Raw genomic sequence first — 23101 nt, 5'->3', positions numbered from 1 at the left:
TTGAGAAAGGAAAGGGAGCTAACAGTTTATTACTACCTCAACTGTGTCCCATACTGTGTGAGGCACTTCACACACATCATCTCATTTAATGCTTAACCAACATGCTGGAATGGCTAGTGTTAACGTTCATCTTTTTGGTAACCATATTTCTCCGATATTTTGCTACCTGACTCAAGGTCACACACAACCTAGGAGGTAACAGATAAGTTCTATTTATATAATATCGCCTTACTGACTCTCTTTAATCTTCTTCATCAAAAGCATTTTACCAGCACCCATTTTTTTCTCAATATATGAAATTTATTGTCAAAATGGTTTCCATACAACACCCAGTGCTCATCCCAAAAGGTGCCCTCCTCAATACCCATCACCCACCATCCCCTACCTCCCACCCCCCATCAACCCTCAGTTTGTTCTCAGTTTTTAAGAGTCTCTTATGCTTTGGCTCTCTCCCACTCTAACCTCTTTTTTTTTTTTTCCTTCCCCTCCCCCATGGGTTTCTGTTAAGTTTCTCAGGATCCACATAAGAGTGAAACCATATGGTATCTGTCTTTCTCTGTATGGCTTATTTCACTTAGCATCACACTCTCCAGTTCCATCCACGTTGCTACAAAGGGCCGTATTTCGTTCTTTTTCATTGCCATGTAGTACTCCATTGAACCAGCACCCATTTTTATTTTGCTGCAGAGAGATTTTTAAAAACCCAGGTTGCATTAAGATTTATTTACTCCTTACTGTTGACTGTGCCAGAAAATGGTCACAAATACTGATATTGAGCCCTTTCCACAACTCTTTGGACAAGGAATTGTTACCTCATTCTACAGATGGGGAAACCAAGGCCCGGATGTCACGTGTTTTACCCTTGTTCGCCATGTGGTAAATGATATAGCTGAGACTAAAAGTAAGGCCTTTGTCCCAAACATTTATGCTCTTTCTACTAAACCATAACTGTCTGTCCATCTTTTTAAGTACTTGTAAATACTCAGATGAATAAAGACATGAAGACCCTTTGATGAGTATTACAGAGGCCAGAGCTAGACCCATGTGAGATGCTACCTATGGAAGAGGTTCCTTCTAAAAGAGTAACATCAGTAAATGAGGTAAATACACTTCTGAAGACAATACATGGAGCTTACTCTGTCTCTCAACCGTGGGTTCATTTATGAAGACAGAAGAGGAAATGGTAGCAATGACACAAATCAAAGTGAAGTGGGCCCAAGAAAATAAGCGACTGCATCATCCTTGTCACATTCTGGAAGCCCCAAAGTGAGCTGTGTTCAAAGGGAAGAAGAGAGAGAAGCCAAGAGGAGTGAGTTCAAAGAGCCAAATGGACGTTTTCTATTTTCTGCTGAGTGCTGAGGGTGACGTTTGTTTCAACAATATTTTTGAAATTCCGGGAGACATGGTCTTTCTCCCTTGCCATATAGCTGTTTTCTGTAAGACATAATTCTTGAGAAACAAGGCTTTGTTCTCTCCTACACAGAGCACTTCTTGGTTTCTTGCTTTACTGGCTTAATCAAAACTCACTCAATAATGCGGAAGGAATATGAGGTCCTTCTTGGCCCTTTCAATTGTTTTTCCAACAAATAAAAGACACTTTTGTTTTCTCTGATTACTTAATATTCTTCTAGGTCACACCTAGGTATATTAATAATCTGTTGCAATAGTTGCCTATGGGTATTTGACAGATCTTGGCTGCAAGGAAGAATTATTTACTGCTCTTGTGATCGAAGAGTTATAGAGACTCCAAAAACAGCTCCAGGTAACTTCTCCATTTACAACATTTTAAAGGCATCTGCCATCGTGAGAGATACAAGGAAAGAGAGACTGATAACCAAGTGGACCAAGAAAGAGCATCCTCTTTGATGAGTGAAATGAAGGACAGTGTTGGTAGTGTGAGGTGAGGGGAAGGCCTTAAAGTTGCCCTTTCTATAGCACATCGGCATCTCTGTAAGCCCATAGAGAGAGTTTCATGTTTTCATGAAATTAGGAAGGAAAGTCACTCCAGCGGTGGAGACCTGGATCTTAGGAAAGAATGCTTGATTTCCCAACTTACATGGTGGAGAGAAGGAAGAGTAAGACTGGTCTGAAACGATGAGCCTGAAAAGCAGCAGAATGGAGACTCCAGACCATACAGGGAAAAAGGATGGTTTCAGGGGGACAATGATGCCTTGGTTTAGATGTATTTAGATGTACTTCCCTATAGAGATATACTTAGGAATGCAAATCGTAGGTGACTATGTTGTTTGACCATCATCTAGAAGCACTCGATCTGAAGCTGAGATCCTGTTGGCTGGATGAGGCACCTCTTCACCGAGCATCATTTTTGTAGATTCAGGTTATAGAAAAATGATTTTTTTAAGTTATGTGTTACCTGTTTCTCAGCCTAACCTAAACTCTGGACAGTTCTATAGCTTCTCTGAGATTGTCCATCTTCTATATCTTGGGCCTGTATCTTGTTGCTTCTTCTCAGGGTGTAAACTTTCTCAGATCACTTATTTAAAAAGTTTTTGGGGTGGCTGGGTGGCTCAGTTGGTTAAGTGTCTGACTTTGGCTCAGGTCATGATCTCACAGTTCATGAGTTCGAGCCCTGCGGGGAGCCCTCTTCTATCTGAGCAGAGCCCATTTTGGATTCTCTGTCTCCCTCTCTCTCTGCCCCACTCATGTGCTTGCGTGTGCTCTCGCTCTCTCTCTCTCTCTCTCTCTCTCTCTCTCATGTAAATAAACATTTATAAAAAAGGTTTTCATCCTGGGTGTTCTCTCACTTGTATTCTTTGCCCGTCCTTTTGCCCTTACTCTCCTTCCCTTCACTTACAGATTTCTAAAAAACAAATTTAAAGTGTGTAACTCATGGTTGTCACCTCTCATTTACTGCTCAGTGGATGGCAGCGCCTCCACCCAAGGTCATCATTGCATTTGACGTAGCTGAAGAGTCATTCCTTTAAATGTTCTGGCTCTTCTTCTTTGTAGGTAGGACACTGTCACCTCTTTATCCACCTTCTACCTCTCTGATGGTTCATTCTCAGGCTCTTTGCTGACTCCCCTTCCTCTCTATGAATGCAGTTGTTCCCCAGGCCGGCCCCCAGCTCTGCCTTATTCTGCCCTTCTGCGGCTTCTCCACCTACTGTACCCCGATGACCTGCATTCTTGTCCTCACCTCTGCCATGCCTCTCCGTGAAGCCTCGGGTCTGCCAGGCCTCTCCTCTCACTGGGCCTGTCCTCAAGCCACCCAGTTCAACACCCCATCTTCTTAGCACCTTCTCTTCTAAATGTCCCATTGAATGATTGAACGAACCATCTACACTGTTTGCCACCCAAACACCTGGCTTCACGCTGACTCTTCTTTTTCCCTTAATAGTCAATTGCAAACTCTCCCAAGCTCACCTTCTGAATGTCTTTAGGACCGAACTCCTCGCTGCAATCTTTCTGACTTCCTTCCCGGGATTAAATTACCATCCTTTCTTGCCTAGACTTTGCAGTAGCTACATTTTCATCTTGCCTGCAAACCCATTTCTACCCTGTGCAGCACCACCGTGTTGCCAGCCCACTCGCATGTGCTCGTGTCCCTCTTCTCCTCGGACTCTTAGGAGGTGTCCCAGTTACTGTGTGTAAATTATGAACTCCTTTGCGGTGTTGGTAAGGCCGAGTGTGGCTCGGCCTATAAACGTGACATTTGTTTCCCTGCAGGGGAACTCACGTGTCTTGCTCAATTTGTGCCATCGTGTGTGTCCTTCTCTCTGCCTCAGCCATGCCTCCCACCCACACCAGTCCCTGGCTTGTATTCCTGGGAAATTTCTACTCATTTCTATCTGAAGCGTCCTCTTCTCTCTTAAATCCTTGAATTTCACTGGAGTCAGATGCTCCCTTTCCTGAGATCTTCCAAGAGAACGATCGTTTTATGACAGTTTATATTTTTGTCTCCTCAGGTTCCTTGACAGCACTGATGCCTTGCCATTTCCTGAACCTGACAAGTGTCTCCCATCTCAGGGACTTTATACTTTGTCCCCCCTTCACCTGGACATCATATCATTCCTTTATTTTATCTGTATCTCTACTCTGGTATATTGTTAGAGAGGTCTTTCCTGATTTTTCTGTCTTACCCAGAAATCCCTACCACCTTCCACCTTTCCCCCTTCTTCCCTTTATTTTTTTCTTCATGCTAATTACATAATTAGACGAGTATGTATTGTCATTATCTCACCCCCCATGAGTGGGGTCAGCTCCATGTAGTCAGGTTTGTCTGATTTGCTCACTCTTCTATGCCTTGTTACTAGAGTGCCTGGCACTTAGTAGGCCCTCAGTTAATATTTAGACGAGGGTTTGAATTGTATGCTTTCCAACCGGCATAATAGTTGGCACAGAGTCAATGCTCAGTAAAGGTTTATTAAAAGAATAAACATGGAGTATGCATTTGACCGTGGTTAAATAAATTGCCATGTCTGAACCCACTAAACTGAAGAGCCCAGTAGCTTCCTGGAATAAAAGAATCAAGACAGCTGGAAGACAAATAAAAATGACTGGCTAGTGGCAAAGTCCATTCTCATCAGAATGCTGGTTCAGTTATTCAGTTCAGATTTTTGGCAAGTGATGCAGATTCTTTTTCAGAAAATGTTGATTGATTGCACAGTTGTACCCACTTCATTTGCAAACCTTCATTATCTCTTTTTCCTTTCCTCCCTCCGTCTGCATTTAGAAGGGGAGGAGCTGTGTATAATTCTACAAAGCAATTTTTGTGAATAAACCAACTTACTGGCTGCGGCTTTCAGTCTCACGGTTCCACACAGAATACAAGTGTCTGCTTGAGTTCTGTGTTCTCTCTTGCCTGGGTCTCTTGCATTCATTCATTTAAGTATTCATTTGATTACTTACTCATTCATTCAAGGAATCATTTGTTCAGTCACCTTTAGTGCCAGCCTGGTACAGGATATATGTGGACGCTTGGCTGTTGTCTAAAGAAGAGTTCTTGACCTGAGGTCGGTAGATGTGTTGCTGGGGCTCTCTGGGATTTTTGTAACAGTATACACACAATTTTGTGTTTGAGTATCGCCTCAGGAAGAGGGTTTGTTGAAACGGCTCTGTTACTCAAGAAAGCAGCACGTTAAGCACCTCTGATAGAGGCTTGAGCTGAGCCTTAAATCTAAATACTAGGTTCTCCCATTAGAGGTTTTCTCCTTGTTAAGTTTCATGGTGGTGATAAGGGTGAAAGCATATGCTTGTGTGTGTTCTTCAGTCTAGGTCTGACAGTCTTGTCAGACTGTTTACTATCTGTACGCTCCAAATAGGGCCCACATTTCTTAGTTTCTAACTCTGCCTAAATCATAGACGCTCTAGGTTCCTAAGAGGCAGATGGCAATGATGATGCAGACCTTGATCTGCTAACATAAGCAAGACCTAGCGCCTGCTCATTTACCATTGATAATTGTGTGGGCTTTTGTTTATATGAAATCAGAAGGAAGATGGTGGGGTTGTAAGAGCTGATTTGGGTTTCCAGTGGTGGTGGCTGTGTACATTTACCTAATCAAGTTATGTCTGAGGCATTCAGCATCTTAAAATGAATGCCAATTACCACTGGAATAGGCCATGAGTGAATCCTTCAAAGGAAAATTCACTGGGCAGTTGCTGACACTCAGTGAATTTCTGGCTCTTTGCCCAAGTATGTGTGAAATGTTTGCACTGGTTTGAGGCCCTGATTGCAGTTGGCTCACAGGGTTTGTGGTGACCCTGTAGATTTGATATCATGCCACAGGAAAGGCAGACACCGGGGACAACATACAGAGGAACAAAATATTCCTGATATTAAAAAAATAATAATAAGTCCTAAGTATTTCTAATATTTAGGCAAAATGTAGTCCCGATATCCTGTTAAAATTGGAATAAAGATAGAGATTTAGAACAGCCATCTTTGGGGGCGCCTGGGTGGCTTGGTCGGTTAAGCGTCCGACTTCGGCTCAGGTCATGATCTCACGGTCCGTGAGTTCGAGCCCCGCGTCGGGCTCTGTGCTGACAGCTCAGAGCCTGGAGCCTGTTTCAGATTCTGTATCTCCCTCTCTCTCTGCTCCTCCCCCGTTCATGCTCTGTCTCTGTCTCAAAAATAAATAAACGTTAAAAAAAAAAAAAAAAAAAGAACAGCCATCTTTGGCCTACTCTCTGCTTTTCATACCAAGGAGGAGAAAGGTGATATGTCCTGAACGCCTCCCTTGGGCTCAGCACTGGGCTCTAGAATGTTCATTTCTTCACAGTTTTCTGTGCACACTCTGTGTTCCAGGCCATATTCTGTCAGGGTTTCAGCAGTACACAAAACAGTTTCTCTAGCTATGAAGGTAAAAGACCAGTGGAGGAGGAGACAATAGGTGAAGAAGTTCCAGAAGGAAAATTAAGGCAAGGCAGGGGTTTGCCACATGGCTCACATATGAAACAGTGACCCTTCTGACAGAATGGGAAGTTGGGGTCCACAGGGCCTAAGTTGTTCAAAACCACCCAGCTAATTAGGGATAAATGAAGGATTCAAAACGGGGCCAGCCTGACTTCAGAACCCAAAACCTTTCCCCTGTTCATAACTGTCTGCCATTGAACTCTTCCTGCAAGCAGAGGGCAGGCAGCGTTTGGGGAAGGAATCAGGCATCCTACAATAAGGACCTGAATCACTGTCATCCCTTTCAGAACTCCCCAGGTGATGTGACAGCCCATTTGGTGACTGAGTCATCTCACACAATGATGTTCTGGGTCCTGTGAGGTGGGTGTTTGCTTCAGGGGCTTTGCCATAAGCCGTGTGTTTGCATATTTCGGGAGCAGTGTGAAGTCAGGGATTTCACACCAAGCTCAGTGGACCTTCGTCTTCGTTGGTGTAATCATGTGACTATGAAGCAATAGTATTGAGCCTCAAGAAAGTGCTGTGGTATTGGGGGGTGAGTACCCAGCCTCGCAAGTGACTGTAGGAGTGTGACAGTCCAGTGGTGTTGCCACTTAGGGGAAAGCAGGTTGGAGTGGGCAAGAAGATGAGCCTGCAGCCTTGCTATTCATAACTACATTAACATGCATTTGTCCTTCACATATGACCAGTAGATCCCAGAATCTTTTTTTTTTTTTTCAGTATATGATGCCAAAATGAGCACTCGGGGTCTTGACTGCTGTATTTCACTGTCCTTGTGACCTCACCTTCCATACCCCAGTTCCTCTATACCCCTTTTCTGAGGCCTTTCCTGCCCCCATTTTCCCTGCACCCATCCCCATCCCGAGTTGAGTAGGTAGTTGCACATTCATTATATGTTATTCATTTGTTGATGTGTCTTTCTGCTTACTAGACCCTGATCACCTGGAGGGTCAGGGTGGTGGTACCTTTTCATTTGAATATTCTCTAACTGTGCCCAGCCCAGAACAGAGCCTCAACGCATATTTTCCATGGATGCTTTTAGCTTTCTTCAGCTGACATAAAAAGAAAGCATCTATAAATGAAAATAGGAGCCTGGCCTAGATCTCCAGCACCTAGGTCAGCGAGGTTAATATCTTTCATATTGCTAAGGGTTCACTAAGTTCTGGATGAATAAATGTAATACCGTAGCCTGAGATGGTTAGGCTTTGGAAATTGATCAGAATGACTTTCAAGCAGGTGCTATTATCAGCAGAACATTGTGTCATTTGGGCCAACACCCCAGTGCCTCATGGAGCTATTTATGTTGACCATACTTTGGGCAGAAAGAAAGTCCCTAAATGCACTGCAAAGCTTTGTGGCACAAAAGGGGCGGGGGCGTGTAGGGGAGGAAATACAAATATGATTGAATATATAAATGGGTGCGTAAGGAAGAGAAGAGGGAGAGGGCCAGAGACATTGCCTTCTTCCTCCCACAGAAACACAAGCTGCTTCCTTCCAGTCCAGCGTTTCTTCACTCCCTGTCATATCGGTGGCCTGGGAAAGCCTGAAGGATGAATGGAGCATTAGACTAGAAGTAATAAGGTTGTGCCTGACTTACCTCAGAATTTGTAGCAGATGTTACAAATGCCATAACATGAAATTTTGGGATCAGGCTTGGGAAAAAAAATCAAGATAACAGATGTGGACCTCTTCCTTTTACCATCAAGTGCTGACCTACATCGTAGTGATTCATGGCTAATCTCTACCCCTTCCTGTTGGGTTAGGATCATGTCCCTAACAGTCTTTGAGCCCCTGAAGTCAGAAGGGGTGACAACAATATGGTAGCAGTCAACTGAAAAGATTTTAAGAGCATTTTCAAAATGAAAGTATAAGCCTTGCATTTTCTCTCCAGACCCTACTGAGGGAGCCAACCAAATCCAGCCCCCATTAAAAATTGAAAATTCTGAAAATATTTTCAGCTTATTAGTGAGGGAGATCATTTCTATCAATTAAAAGATAAGCATTAAATTTTGCAGAGTGACTCTGGCATTGAAATCTCAAATTTGATGTGATCTCTTTTTCCCTTTAAGAGCTGTCATCAGAGAGTACTTGGTGTCCTTTTTGTAAACTATGCACTTAATTCATGAGAACACACAGTATTTCTTCCTGACAAAGAGTGGGCGATTTGTAGAGGAAAGTGGTCATTGGAAGCAGGGGAATTTGAATAAGAACAAAAACAATAATAACAACAAAAGAAGAAACTCAAAACTATAGCCTGCCCATCGTAGTCAGGAAGCACGCATCTGTTCAGGCTCTGAGCCCCAGCCAGTGTCTGTATGGCCCACTTGGCCTCTATCACACAGCATGGCCTCACGCAGTGGATTGCATCTTATATCATCTTTGTATGCCTAGTACCTAGACGAGCAGCTGCCGTGTGTTAAGGGTCAGTATGTGTTTGTTGCTGTAGCCTGAAGCCAGAAATCGTTTCTCTCTTCTGGCTGGGTTCATGTTAGGTAACAATCAAGACTCCCACCACTCAAAGATTCTACATCCTTCATTCTGAAGTCACCTTATAACTGCCACGCTCGTTAAGCTTCCCCGGGTGGAGAGGGAGTGCAAGCCACCATATTCCATATCTCTGCTGGGAATTGAAAGACTGGAATCAGTCATGATCAATAACCTTCCTACCTTTATTTATTTTGTAAAGAAAAGAGGAAATGCTCATACCCTTTGCTGTGCAAAGAGGATGAAATTAGCTTTAAACTTTACACCCCAAAGCAGCCCATGTAGCAAGTTGTTGAAGCCAAGAAACATTCTGTAAAGACTTGGATGTCTTTTAAGTTACTGTAGGACTTTGGTCCTTTAAAAGTGCCCTCTTTTGGGGCGCCTGGGTGGTTCAGTCGGTTGAGTGTCTGACTTCAGCTCAGGTCACGATCTCACGGTCCGTGAGTTCGAGCCCCACGTCGGGCTCTGGGCTGATGGCCCAGAGCCTGGAGCCTGCTTCCGATTCTGTGTCTCCTTCTCTCTCTGCTCCTCCCTCGTTCATGCTCTGTCTCTCTCTGTCTCAAAAATAAATAAACATTAAAAAAATTTTAAAAAAAAGTGCCCTCTTTTTATGTATATTGTTATTTTGACACAATGAAGAAAGTAAAATGGCAATAATCAAGTAACACCATCTTCCTTTTTTTGCAAAGTCCTGTTAGATTTCTAACAAGCATTTCCTCATCTGTTGTCCGGTCTGATGCTCTGCTCTTCTCTGCCTGTGTCTTCTGGAATCACTTAAAGATTCCCCGCATGTACCCCACACAGGCTCTGGATCACGCCTGCATCTTCCCGAGGTTTCTTTCCAAGAGATGCTGATGTTAGAGCTTCATCATTCTCTCAGGTGCTGTCACTCTAAGCAGCAGCTTAACCCTTTGCCTTAAGAATTTCATTGTCAACGGGAAGTTTCAGTTCTCTCATGAAGAATGTTAATCACCCTTTATCGTAGCCCTTATGAGGGACATACAATAGTTCCAATAGTAACTACCAGATTGTCAGACAAAGGCTATGTTTCCTTTTCCCCAGCTACAGATGCAGAAGTGCCTTCTTTGGTAGCTAGAAACTCTCATTTCCTTCAAGGAAAAGGAAGGCAGAGGGGGCAAAGTCAGTCTTCGAAAGGAAACAATGGCGTGAAAGAAGTCCCTGTAACTTGTTGCTGATCAAATGCACAGAAGCATTGTCCAGACTTATTACAGCAGTGCTTGGGTGCTATTTCCCTCTTAGATGACTTTACCATTTTGATGTCAAAAATCATAAGGAAAAGTCTTTCAAAATCATATGGCCACCATTTACTTCTTCAGAAGATAAGAAATGCATGAGGTACAAACCCTAAGCTAACCAGATTTATTGAAGGTTGCATGTTTTCCCCTTAGTTCTTACTAGTTAAAGCCATATAGGTATCCCTCCCCCCCTTTTTTTGAGAAAAGCAGACATGGTTTCTTTTCCCCAAATTACACAATGTATTTATATTTATTAATACTTTCACAGTCATATCATCTCTAATGCTTTTGGCTAATGCATTCAATCCATACTCAAATTGTGGGAGAAATTTAAATATGTGTTGCATCAAAGAATTTTTAAATTGGCATAAGACTTTTTAGAGTTTCAATTATTTTAGTGGATTAAGTACCTCTCTTTTGTCTCAATTTGTAATGTAATGTGTTCATAGGGTTCTGGGATATGAACTATAAAGATATATTTTGTGATGTTTAAAAATTACTAGGGCGCCTGGGTGGCTCAGTTGGTTAAGTGTCCGACTCTTGATTTTGGTCATCTGTATTTTAAAAAGAAAAAAAAACAACAACAACTAATATTGGTGAAAGTATATTGAAAAAGCTCCGTTATTATTTCTTTTCAGATATTAACATGATGAATTGTGTGGAAACACCATATATTGTGCTGGGGACAACAGAGTTTCAGTGACAGTGCTGCTGTATTTGTTAAGTTGGTACTGAGCTCTACTTTTTCCAGTGTGCCCTCTTCTTCCCAACCTGAAATTCCCTTGGTTTCTAAGCCATGCACAACCAGTGAAGGGTTCACGGTTGAAAGGATGCAAATTGTGATATGGGCAGTAGGCAAAGCTGTGAGGACCAGTTTCAGATTGAAGATTAGGTCCCATATTAAGTGAAGACTTAGAAATTGTTATTTTGATAGGGAAACACAGGCACACACACTCTCCTTGTAAACTTCTTAGGCTCCTGGGAAAACCCTTCCTGGTTTCCCTTGGCCTACAGTGAGGGGAGGGTAATTGAGATTCTTCAAGGGAAATCCCTTTTCTTTTCTTCGGTAGCCATGGAAAGACTCATTAAGCATTCTATACTTCATTCTTTCCCAGACCCTGACTTTGCTCAGCCCAAGTGCTAAAGCCCAGGGAGTGATGTCCGAGATTCCATTAAGCATGCCCTTTCGTCCTCCCTACCCCCCATGCTTAGTGTGGGAACAGAGCCTTGCCCCTCGAAGGATGGGTTCAGAGGGCAGCCATAAAGTTTGCCTTTTTACTAGGTGGGTGATTCTGTTCTTGAAATACTACCTGCATTTATCCATTTTGCCATTCTGCTCCCCATGGAGGGGGGCTGGATGTGAAAATGCCTCTGCCGTGGTCTTTCCTACTTGCCAATGACCACTTCTGCCTAATAAAACCATCCTTTGGAAACCCTGACTCACAATGTCATCTTCCTCTTCACATATCTTTTTTCAAACAATCTCTTAAGTAACAAGCCCCCTTCTCTCTCCTGCCTGTGGTTTACCTTCCCATTGTGAACTGTGCTGGTGAGACAGCACCACCCTGGGTGCTGGGAGCTGGGGCAGCTCCACCCTTTCTGGAAATGGGGGTTGGGGAGAGTTAGGAAGGAAAAGGGCAGTGCAGGACACAAGGCAAGTAGGGCCCTAGACTTTTCCTCTTTCATTATGTGTGTCCACTGAGCTGTCCTGTTTCTGTTTTGTAATGGGTTCTTCTGTGGCAAGCTGACCTTTTGGCTGAATAGGTCAAACTCCCACTGAGCGCTAATCCTCAGCCTTCCTGGCGATTGTGTATCCCCAAAGGTGACAAGTGCTGGGTAGGAATATGACTGGGGGTGTGTGGATCATCTTTTACTGCACCGAATTAATTCTCAAAGACCACCTCACGAGCTAGGCAGAGTCTATTCTGGAATATTTTTGCTGACATTGTTGAGGGACAGAACTAATTTTTCAGGTACATGTTTCAGATTGTGGTTTCCTTCTGTGTCTTGCATTTTTTAATGAGAGAAAAGTCAAAATCACAGTTCTCATGATTCATCGTATCTTTTTAGATTCCTGAAACAATCAGAATTTCTCTGGTTGATATTTAAAAATCCCTCGCTCGATATATTTCTTGCATTTAAAGTCTCTTAAAACTCTAGGTGCTTTATTTTTAACCCTGGCAAAACATGAGTGTTGCGGTGTTTGTTGATAATTATGTGCTGGGCCTAGGTTTGTTTTGAGTTGCTTACAATTTTCTTTTGACTGTTTATAAGGTTTTATGACACCAGCTACCTTACAGTAGTTAGCGATTTTCAACAGCAAGTTGATACTCAGTAAATACTGAATCAGATTTGAAGTTGAATTACTGTATTGCTGTTTTTTTTTTTCTTTCTTTCAACTGTTTGTATAAGCTGTTCAATTAACACAATTCTCACACTTCACTGTCAGTGAGTCAGGGACACATTAGTCACAGATAAGGGTTCCATGTTCCATTTGTTTAGCAATGTGTTGTTTTGTGTTTTTGTTCGGTTAATTTAATTAGTGCTCTTTAAATTTCAAAAGGTAATGTCTTTTATCTGAGGAAACAAATAAGTGAAATATGTCTGTAAATGAGAGGAAACAGTGACCCATTCATCAGTAAGTGTATGTTGCATCTAGACAACCACGTGGTTTTAGAAACTGTTAACTTCCAAACATCAAAAATCTGAAAGAGCCTCATACATAAGCAGTGTATTACTTTGCTGAAAATGATGGACTCACTGAGGAAACACCTCTTTAGTTTTTCTTAGGCATTAATGATACTCTGTTAGCGGAATGAGATGAACGTAGAGGAACAGAATAACTGCATCTGCATTGTTCCTGGGTTACCAGATTATTGTCTCCATTCTCCAAATGCGATAGGCTAAAAATACAAAACAAGAAGTGCGTATTTAACATCTATTCGTTACCAGTAATGCTGGAGTCAGAGCTGGGCTTCAACCGGGGGCATAATGGGCTCCTGTTTAACATATTTATGTTGGTTGTAAAATTAGGAACTGTCATTACAGCCCCACATCACCTGCATAAGTGCAAAACATATAAATCAAGAGAAGTTCCAGTGCCATAAAAATGCCATGGGATAGAATAGCATGAAACCACTTACAAGATACTTGTGTGTGATGCTAGCATGTACTGGGACGCACCCTTTCATTTCTAGAGGATCTGAGGAACAAAGAAGAATAACTATGCAGGTAGGGCTCATGGATGGAAGACCTGATGAAGACATGTGGGATCCCCAGACTGACTAATAATTTTTTTTAATAAAATTCATATTATTTATGCATTGGCAGCATTTACTGAGAGTAGAGCCTGAGCCCTATGTGAAGAAAAGGCAGGAAAAGAAAGGCCATCAATGGCCAGGCTTGAATAACCCCTGCAGCACTACACTAAAGTCAATGTTCCTATCATTCCAGGAGGCAGTTGGCCTGCCATCTGTTGTTACTGGAGCATGCCTCTTGGGCCTCCTAGTAAATAAACCTCTCCTTATATTTTCTGTGAAGCTTTAGGGTCCTCTGTAGGTTGGTGGCTGTTGTTCTCCTGGCCTTCTTCTGAATCCAGCTTTTTGGAGAACAGTCTATGTTCTCTCAAACCAGCCCGTTTCTTCTGCGAAGTGCAGTGGTTTATTTTGAACTTGATAATTGGGAGTCCTGAGATGCCCATAAATTATGAACTGTTATTAATAAGGAGCTTTCTGGATCCTAATTACTGCCTCAAAAAGAGAGTGGACACTTTTGAAGTTTTTCAACCCTCCTGCCTCCCAGAAGCTCCCCCCAACAATCTTAAAAAAAAAAAAAAAAAAAAAAAGACTGCAGATTTTATTCATGTGGGATCATTCACACCAAGCTACCATAATGTGCAATTAACACTCTAGAAACTGAAAACAGTATTCAGCAAGACAGCTGCATTATCAAAAATGCCAAAGGAGTTTTGAAGGGAGTAATGTGCATGTTAGAATAGGAATTTAATCAGAAATGTGCCCATACACACACAGTCGTAGTGTCTTAAATATATCTGAATATTAAATTTTTAAAAATCCCAAGTCTATACTTATAGCAAAGATTAATGTTAGGATAGAAAACGGAGTTTTCTATTTTAAAATTATTGTGTGTTTTGCTTCTGAAGCAAATGAGGAAGTTGGAATAGAGATTTCTAAGATCCCTTCCAGCTGGAATATTCTTTGATAATAATCACTCTTCAATTATATTTTATAAATTTTCCCATTGAAAAAAAATGCCCCTTTTATTTCCTCTTGCCAGTCATAATGATACTTAACACCCATGCTATTTTCAAAGTGCCTTTCAGACACTGCAGACACTAACTCACAATTGCGGGGGTAAACTGCCTACTTCTGCACAGCACAATAATCATAAGTACATTTATATTATAATCCCTACTAAGCTATGGATCCAACTGACTGACTTAGTAACTGAAATGAAGCAGAATTATCCCAGCAGCATTTTGCTGGAATTTTCTTGTCAACTAGCTGAAAGTGTTCTTAGAAGTAAGAAGGTAGGGGTTTGGGTTTTGTTTTTGTTTTTTTTTTTCAATTCATAGCGTGTAGGTTTGAGGAAGGTAGAGGTTCATAATAACATTGTCAAGAAAAGCAAGAACACTTGAGAAATTGATCTGCTGGAAATAAGGGAGAGATCTAAATATATCCTTGACAAATTATGGTAAAGCAGAATTTTGTGTTTGAGAACTTATTAAAAAAAAAAAGAAGGAGGAGGAGGAGAAGGAGAAAGAGAAAAGAAAAAATACCCGGAACAGATTTGAAAGCAAATCATGACCTCATGCAAAAATATTAGTGAAGGAAAGACCCTTGATCCTGGATCTGAGAAATATCCTGCATTAAGCTCCCCTTTGTTGAGGATTGGTGGAGGCTCCTTGAACGCAGGTGCCCACGGACAACACACAGTGGGCATTCAGGAAGGGAAGCACTGACTAGAAGTTAGTAGGGGAACCGGAGTATTCAGATAAGAAAACGGTCACTGACCTGGTGAGGCACGCTGGAGGCAAGGGTCCGCCTGGGCTTCGTGTGGGTCCTGTAGGAATAGTTGCATGTGAGTGTTGGGTAAATATGAGATCCAGCCATCCTGAGACATTTAACGCTAGTGCAAACAGTCATTAATCGGAATCTCTTATCCGACATGTTGTGCTTATTAAATTGTAATAAAATTATTGCCCTAGAACGTGAAAAAATTTTCCTGTTTGCTTTTTCCTAGCCTAGACGATACGAAAAGTTTAGGTCTCCAGGGTGATGGCTCAGGGGGTGGGGGAGGCAGTACACGTATGCTTTAAAAATGACAATCCTTAGGTTTGGAGAAAAATAGTTTACCCATTTGTTTTAAAGGAATGTTGTAAACGTTCAGGTTTTTGCTCCAGTGTAGGAAAAACAGTCCAAAATGAAAATTTAAAAGAACAAAAGTCTGAATGTAGTTGGTTAGTGTTTGCAGAAATTAATATTCTGAGTTGAAAATTTAGCCTAGTCTCTGCTTTTGCTCAGCAACGCAGAATCGAAATGAACACGAGGCTGGGTTTCTTTCAGATGTTTCGTGTAATAACTAGATGAGTGATGTAATTAGAAATTAAAAGGTGCGATTCAGAGCTCCAACTTAACTTTTTTTCTTCTTTTTTCTTTCTTTTTCTTCTTCTTTGTTTTTTAATAAGTTATAGGTGCACAACGAAGGAGAAGCCCCAGTGCACTGGCCATTGAAGTATTTGAAGCACATTTGGGAAGCCACATTTTGCAGGTAACTAAAAGAGAAAGAAGCTTGCTTATATTTCACTAAGAAAAATCCATGTGTTTAGTCTTGATTTAAAATACATTTTTAGATATCAGCTGTGTATATGACTATTGTTTTATGTTGCAATTATGAAATTCTTATGAATTTATTTTTTTCTTTTTAGAAAGCCATCTCTTGAGAGAATATTAATGAGAAAGGGAGGGCAAGTATTATTTGTGCTGTAATAATTGAGATAAATTGCACTATTCGGTTGATGTGCAATGTATAGTAGCTGGCTGTTCCCAGAATGATTGTGTGTGTGCTGCATTTGTAAGTGGATATATGTGTGTGTCTTTGGAGCTATATATATTGTTTTTGGAAGAGCAAAATTTTGTTGTGACAGTAATGTGACATTTTTATGTGTTGCCAAATTTCAGTTGTTCTTTGCTTGAGTTTGTATTCATAAGCGCTTTCAATCCTCACGTTTGCCTCCCCAAATTATAAGCTTTCTCAGAATGAAATTTTAAGGTAGATTTCTAAGTAAAAGGAGACAAATAATAATAACTGATTTGGCCAATGAATTCCATGACAAGTAAATGCGAGGGTTACGAGGACAGAACTACAGTTATTTAGTCCTGGATAAGATGCATCCCAAGCTCAGCATCTCGCTTACTCCAAAACAATTTCCCCTTACGACGTTGCCGTGAGTTCAACACATCCAGGGATAATTGTTTTACAGTGTTTCTGCTACCAGGATAAATGTTGATATGGCCAAAGATTGTTTTTTTTTAAACTATGTAAGATACATTTCTTATATAGGATTAGAAAAGCAGACATGTTTGGGTTATGTAGGCAGCTTATTTGAAAAAACTGGTTATGCTTTTCATTGGATCTAGCATATTGTTTCTGGGAGTATGTACCCAGGAAAACTGTGAGCATCAGATTCTCCCTGGTCAAATCTCAGTGGTTCTGTGAGCTGGCTCATTGGCTGGCAGCTTCAGAATCAACTGAGATACTTGTTTGAAGGACACATTCTTACTAAAGCAGAATCTTCAGGGTGAGGCCCAGAAGTTTATGATTTTTAACAGACTTTTGAGATAATTTTGATGTTTCATTAGGTCTGAGATGTCACAATTTACATTTGCACATTTAAGCCCTGAAAATCCTTACTTGGCTTATTTTTGTTTATTCTGACATTTCTCTGCTAATGTCTGTTAAGTTCCTATATAACTGATGTTTATTGAAGTACACTTTGGGATTTGTTATTCTATCATGCACACATTTGCAGTTCCTTTGTGGTAGATTGGTTTCAGGGATACAGAGAGGATATTTCTTCCTATGTCTTAAAATTTTTATTTCCTTTTTTCCTGTACATACTTTGTTCAGAATCTCCCTTGTAAGTTTTGTATGAGCCATGCTGTATACGTTGTTAGATTCTGATGTGATTCAGGATGACTTCAGTTTATATTCTGAAGCAATCAGTGCATAAGACTTAGTCACTGAAACAAATGGTCTAAACAGTAGCCCCAGATTATTATCCTCTGAATTCATTCTGAAATTTGAGTCCAAAGTCTTTAAGGAAGGGTGACTTGGGAGCTGCAAGAATTTAATATAAAATGCAAAACTTAGGAGTTTAATGTAAGCTTAATGTAAATAGGATATATAATGGTTGTCCCAAATGTCAGTTCAACAGTTGGCGTCATTGAGAGAATAAGGGTTCTAGAATGAGGCTGCTAAGTTCTTTTGCTCTTAGGAGTGGTCACACCCAACTTAGACAACATGCTTTAAGAAAAATATAGACAACTGAGTGTCATTTGGAATAGAATAACCAGACTGGTGCATGAACTAGAAAATCATGTTACATGAGGAGTGGACAGAGAGTTTAGCGAAATTTAGTTTGGAAAAGACATGATTTCAAAGGGATATTAATGTCCTCTCTATTTGAAGATGTCATGTGAAAAAAGTATTAGCTATTCCATGTGGCTTCAGAGTGCGGGGGAGAGATGGATGAAAAAAAATCACCTTTATTCAAGAAAACTAAATAGGGCTGTCCACATTTGGAATATGTTCAAAGTCTTTGGCTCCAAGGGGAAGCATAAGTATCCTGGTAGGGAGGCTTTCAAGAAATTCAGGCCCCCAAGCATGGTTGCAGTAGATAATTTTGAAATTGTCATAGAAACTAGAATTTCATATCATTTGATTCTAACACCAGTACTTAAGGAGTGGGAAAAGCTGTATGTATTCTTCTAAATGAAATATTAGAATTGTGGGTAAGAAGGGCTTGGAAAGTCATAGTAACAAGAAAAGCCTTCTCTAAGCTGTCTTAGTTTTCTTCCCTCCTTGCAGGAGACTGTTGAGCCCCTAGACCCTTGTCAGAACCACATTGAATAATATCCCACTGGGTCTGCAAGCATAAGATGGTTTCCTTATTTTCCTTCAGGAGGGTTCCTGGTGAAGTCTGGTTGATTCACCAGGAGGGTTCCTGGTGAAGTCTGGAGACTTCCTGGTGAAGTACTTCATGAGAACAGGGATGAATTCTTTCTTTGCTCTTTCCTCCCCTTCCTTCCCTAGCAAACATCTCATAAAAACCTATGTGGTCAAAAAGGTAGGCGTGGGAACCGTGGCATTTGGAAGGTGAGGTAGAAGTCAGTTCAGAATGCCAGAATGGGGCTCAGAAAATGCCTATGATTTCTCTGCACCAAGTGCCCAGGCTTCCCTGCTGCCTGTGTCCCCAGTGACATTTCATGGGATGGTGGGCTAAGGACACCTTTGTGTAGAGAGTTGGGGGTGAAGGATGAACATAGACTCATGAATTTTTGCTTCACCCGTCCTGCGGACTGCAATATGTGTTTTTGCTACGTATATCCTTTTAGCCATTTTTCTCTAAGGAAAATATAAAAATGTTGTTGTGTCCTCTACACTTTGACTTCTTTCCTGCTGAGATGGGGGAACATTTAACTTAATGGTGTTTTATCAATATAAAATTAACTGCTGCAGTGTTATTTTCCACTTTAATGGTCTACTACTGGTGGGTGGAGGCAAGGCCATCGCCTAGGCTGTGCCCTGTGCGATTCTGGGGTGGCCATTCACATCATTCCCATGAAAGCTTCCATAATGACTCTGACCAGTACTACGGCCCCAATGAACCTGTAGCTGTTTCAGGCATGACTTTTAAGGCAGAGGGATCTTCTGCAGGAGAGTTGAGGGTTCAGGTGATGCCAGCCTTGCACATGCAGGACTGTGGAGTGTATGTATTGGGCCTGAGTCAAGTCATTTTAGTTCACTTTGTTCTTCTTTGACTTGTATTAATCAGATGAGGAGCAGAAGGGCAAGGGGTCAAGATTAGGAATTGTGCTTTTTGCACAAGCTAAGAAAAAAAATTCAAGAACTTCAGGTCATTATGTGGGATCTTTCCTGAATACAGTATATGTGACTAAGCACCCATTTGGTTCCTGCTTTAAAAGCTCTCTTAGGGCGTTGTTATTCCCACTTCATGATTTCCTTAATACCAAGAAATATGAGTGATATTTACTTTTACTTTCCCAATTTAGAGATCAGATAGAATATTCATATGTTCTTATCAGAGTTAATGAAACACAAAATAGTCACAAATATCATCTTCGTACCTCATAAAATTAACTAGTAGAATGACTTTCCCTTAGGTGCAGATTTATGAATGGAGTACTTTAATTATTTGCATGCCCTTAGCAGACAGTTTTGAGTTTTTTTTTTCTTTCTGTAAATAATGCTTACATAATTGTTAGTTAAAATTGCAGTATTGTTTTTGCATATTCCGTAGTCATGCTGCTTTACTCACCTCACAGGTGTTAAAACAATCACATCAAACCTTGTATATGGAAGATTTTAAGGTTCATGTTTGTATTCACTATTAGCACATTATGGTGAACCACAGAGAGAGACATATATGTTATATTACATTGGGCAATACGGATCACTGCTACCAGCTATTACATACTATAAGTATATATAAGTGAGCGAAAAGTGGTTTTTAGCCCTAACTAGTTGTAGATACTACAATAAAATTTTGTGAGCTAGATGAATACAATCCTAATAAGTACCCACATGTTTTATTATTGAAGCTGTCTTGGGAGAATAAAAAGAATATTCTTTAAGAAATGCCCTAAGGAGAGATAATGGTGGAAGCATGATATCTGTGTGTCACTTTGCGCTTGGCCATGTTCCATGAACCCTCCCATATCTGTGTCATTGACCCTGCAATATTTCTGGACATGAAGAAATTTTGCATTGCTCTTAAAACATTCAAGCCACAAGCTACCAGAGGATCCTGTGGACAGGTCTCCTGAGAGAGACCAAGGGAGAACCATCAAAAACATTGTAGGATTATAACACCTGAGTTTTCTGACTGCTGGTGGATCAGAAAAGGCTGGACAGAATGGTTGCATGACTGCCTGTCTTCCCCAGAAAAACTAGGGGAGTGTTTTTGGAAGGCTCATTTGTTGGTAGAACAACCTTCTTGTAGAAGAAGACCATAAATCTGGCCATTACCTTAGCAGAGCAGTTGAATTAAGGTATGTATTTACCTAAAATGGTGGGAAGGAAGGGAACTCAAATGTAGCTATTTTTCTCTTTGATAGGCAAAGCAGTCATAGATTTATGTGGGTGAGATGGATGGCACCAGATACCTCAATAAAATGTCAGATTTTAATCATGATGGTTTTCTTTCTCTCAACATCTCATCCATAGTATACAGAGTAGAGTCATATCTCAAGTAAAAGAGGAGGCTAGGTTTTTTAAAAAGCTGTTTGGGATCAAATTTGGGGGAAAAAATCAAATCAAGATTTACATTGAAATGTCCATGTTTCCATTATTCATCACATTGTGAAGACTGGTTAGGGACGTATCCTGGAGTCCTGTCTAGTTTGTCTGTATACTATTTTGGTCCTGCAGCATTATTGTTAGAAGAAAACATCTAAGTTGCCTGCCAGAAATATTTAAAAATTTATAGCTGGTGTAGTAAGGAAAACAAAATGAACAGTATCTTGTGACATTTTATATCTTTGTTATTATCCAAGTATTCTAGGCGCAGTCCTGCTCCCATCTCTAGGCCTGGTTCAGTGGTAGAAGACTAAGAAAACGATTCTTTAGAGATGAGCTGTATAGGCAGAGGAAGCTACCTAGAACAACGTCGAGGTTGGAGGTAGAGAATGCCAAATGTATTCGTATCAAACATCTCCTTGAATCTCATTGGGCAAGAGACTATGACAAGGTTGAGTAGTACGATTCGAACATCTGGACAAAGCGAAGTGAATAATTCCTAAAACAGCTCCAAAGCTGACACCTGCAAAGATCCAAATTATTTTATTTAAGCTTCTGCCTAGCCAGGCCAACATTCATTTTACATTTGATGGCACTGTTTTTAAAACATCTATGAAAGAGAATGATAATGTTCAAGTCTGTTTTCCATTTTATTGATGAATTGGAATTTCACCCTTATTTATTATTTTCTTGAAACTTACAAAAGAAATGATTATCTCTAAGAAGTTGCATATTCTTACTCCTGGTGGTCCTTGTTGGCAAAGTGACATCCTGCTGGATATCAGTGCTAAAATAAAATACAAGAACTTCAAATAATAGAGGTATTCTTTAGCCGTGATAGAAGAAGGAGAGAAAGGTGAGAGACCCTTTGGTCTCCCTGTGATCCGGAATGGTAAGAAAATGTAAAACTAAATATAGAAAAAGAGAAAGTTAGTGAATATATTTGCATATGCAAATTAGCTTAATTGATACTGCTTGCCTCTACAGGGATTTTTCATTACAAACTGGAGTGCTACATTGTTCAGCTCATATTGAGTAATTTAGTAACTAATGAGACCAGTTTGCACTAATTTGCATATGATAAATGAGCTTAATTGCAGTAAATAACTTGGAGGCATAATTACTTAATTTTCCTGTGTTGCACGGCTTTTAAGTTCACTTGTATGAACAACTCAAGATAATTTTGCATATTTAAATTAGTTGCTTTTAAATTTTCTTGAACAAAAAAAAAAGGAGCACACCTTATCAATTGAGCTGTAAAACAATTGCAAGTAAGGTTTACAGTGTTTTTATTTAAAAAGAAAAGAAAGAGAAGTAGAAATTTCTTAACTCTATTGTTCACCTGTCTCCCTTCCTTACCTCATATAAGGTATCAGCATTGATAGGAAAATGTTTTTAATGTTGGAAGCTAATTCACAGCTTCTATTAGAAACTGACCTGAGTTTAAACTGAAAAACGTAGATGAGTGACTCATAACTTTTGAAAGAGGGTTTATAAAAGAGATGTGTATGTCCTTTATCTAATTTGACAAATGAATGTTAGAGGAGTCATGTGGGTCTCCTACCGGCAATGTACACGTCCTTGAAGATGCTGGGCCATGATGAAGCAGGCATTGCTCTGCATTTCACATGTATTTTCTATCTGGATTAATGTTTTATACTTAGGAAATTGGTTTCATTAGGAATCTCAGTGTGGTTTGCCAAGGATTAGCTCACTGGTCTTCACATTAACCAAAGAATGTATATTTTATCAAAATCCCCATTCACAAAATTGAAAAACTAAAGCATGTGGAAGTTGATGGCCAAACCATTATTTCACAGTACTGTATTGCCTGAGCATTGCATTTTAAGGGAAAAAGTATGATTTACTCTTCAAAATTAACAAGTCATATAAAATCACATTCATGATTGAGTGTAAGAAAATATTTTATGCTTGTGAAAGTTTAAAACCTGTCCTTAAAAAAAATCCTTGCTGCCTTAACTCATGTGTGTGTGTGTGTGTGTGCGCGCGCACACGTGTGGTATGTATTAAACCACACACACATATGTATACACATATGAAACATACATATGAAACATTAAGGCTCTTGATTTGCCATACTTTGGAAAAATAAGTCATGAAACTTTTCTCTAAAAAGGTCAAATCCCGGGGCGCCTGGGTGGCTCAGTCGGTTAAGCTTCCGACTTCGGCTCAGGTCATGATCTCACGGTCCGTGAGTTCGAGCCCCACGTTGGGCTCTGTGCTGACAGCTCAGAGCCTGGAACCTGCTTCGGATTCTGTGTCTTCCTCTCTCTGACCCTCCCCTGTATATGCTCTGTCTCTCCCTGTCTCAAAAATAAATAAAAACGTTAAAAAAATTTTTTAAAGATAAAAAAATAAATAAAAAGGTCAAATCCCATTAAATGTAGTATAAGTTTCCCATATCCTTCAG

The 23101-nt window shown here is 40.4% G+C and overlaps 1 protein-coding gene across 1 annotated transcript in view; it reads left to right on the top strand.

Annotated features, from left to right (window-relative positions):
- The window catches only part of NPAS3 (neuronal PAS domain protein 3), an 857895-nt gene that overhangs the window by 397190 nt on the left and 437604 nt on the right, over positions 1-23101 (top strand). Inside the window, exon 4 of the mRNA XM_049612915.1 lies at positions 15824-15900. Coding sequence (XP_049468872.1) covers positions 15824-15900 — 77 coding nt within the window. The remainder of the gene's footprint in view (positions 1-15823; positions 15901-23101) is intronic.

Source organism: Panthera uncia (genome assembly GCF_023721935.1).
Source record: "Panthera uncia isolate 11264 chromosome B3 unlocalized genomic scaffold, Puncia_PCG_1.0 HiC_scaffold_1, whole genome shotgun sequence".
In the NCBI taxonomy this organism is placed as follows: domain Eukaryota; kingdom Metazoa; phylum Chordata; class Mammalia; order Carnivora; family Felidae; genus Panthera; species Panthera uncia.
The sequence above is the reverse complement of the archived record's forward strand: the minus strand, read 5'-3'. Positions and strand labels throughout refer to the sequence as shown.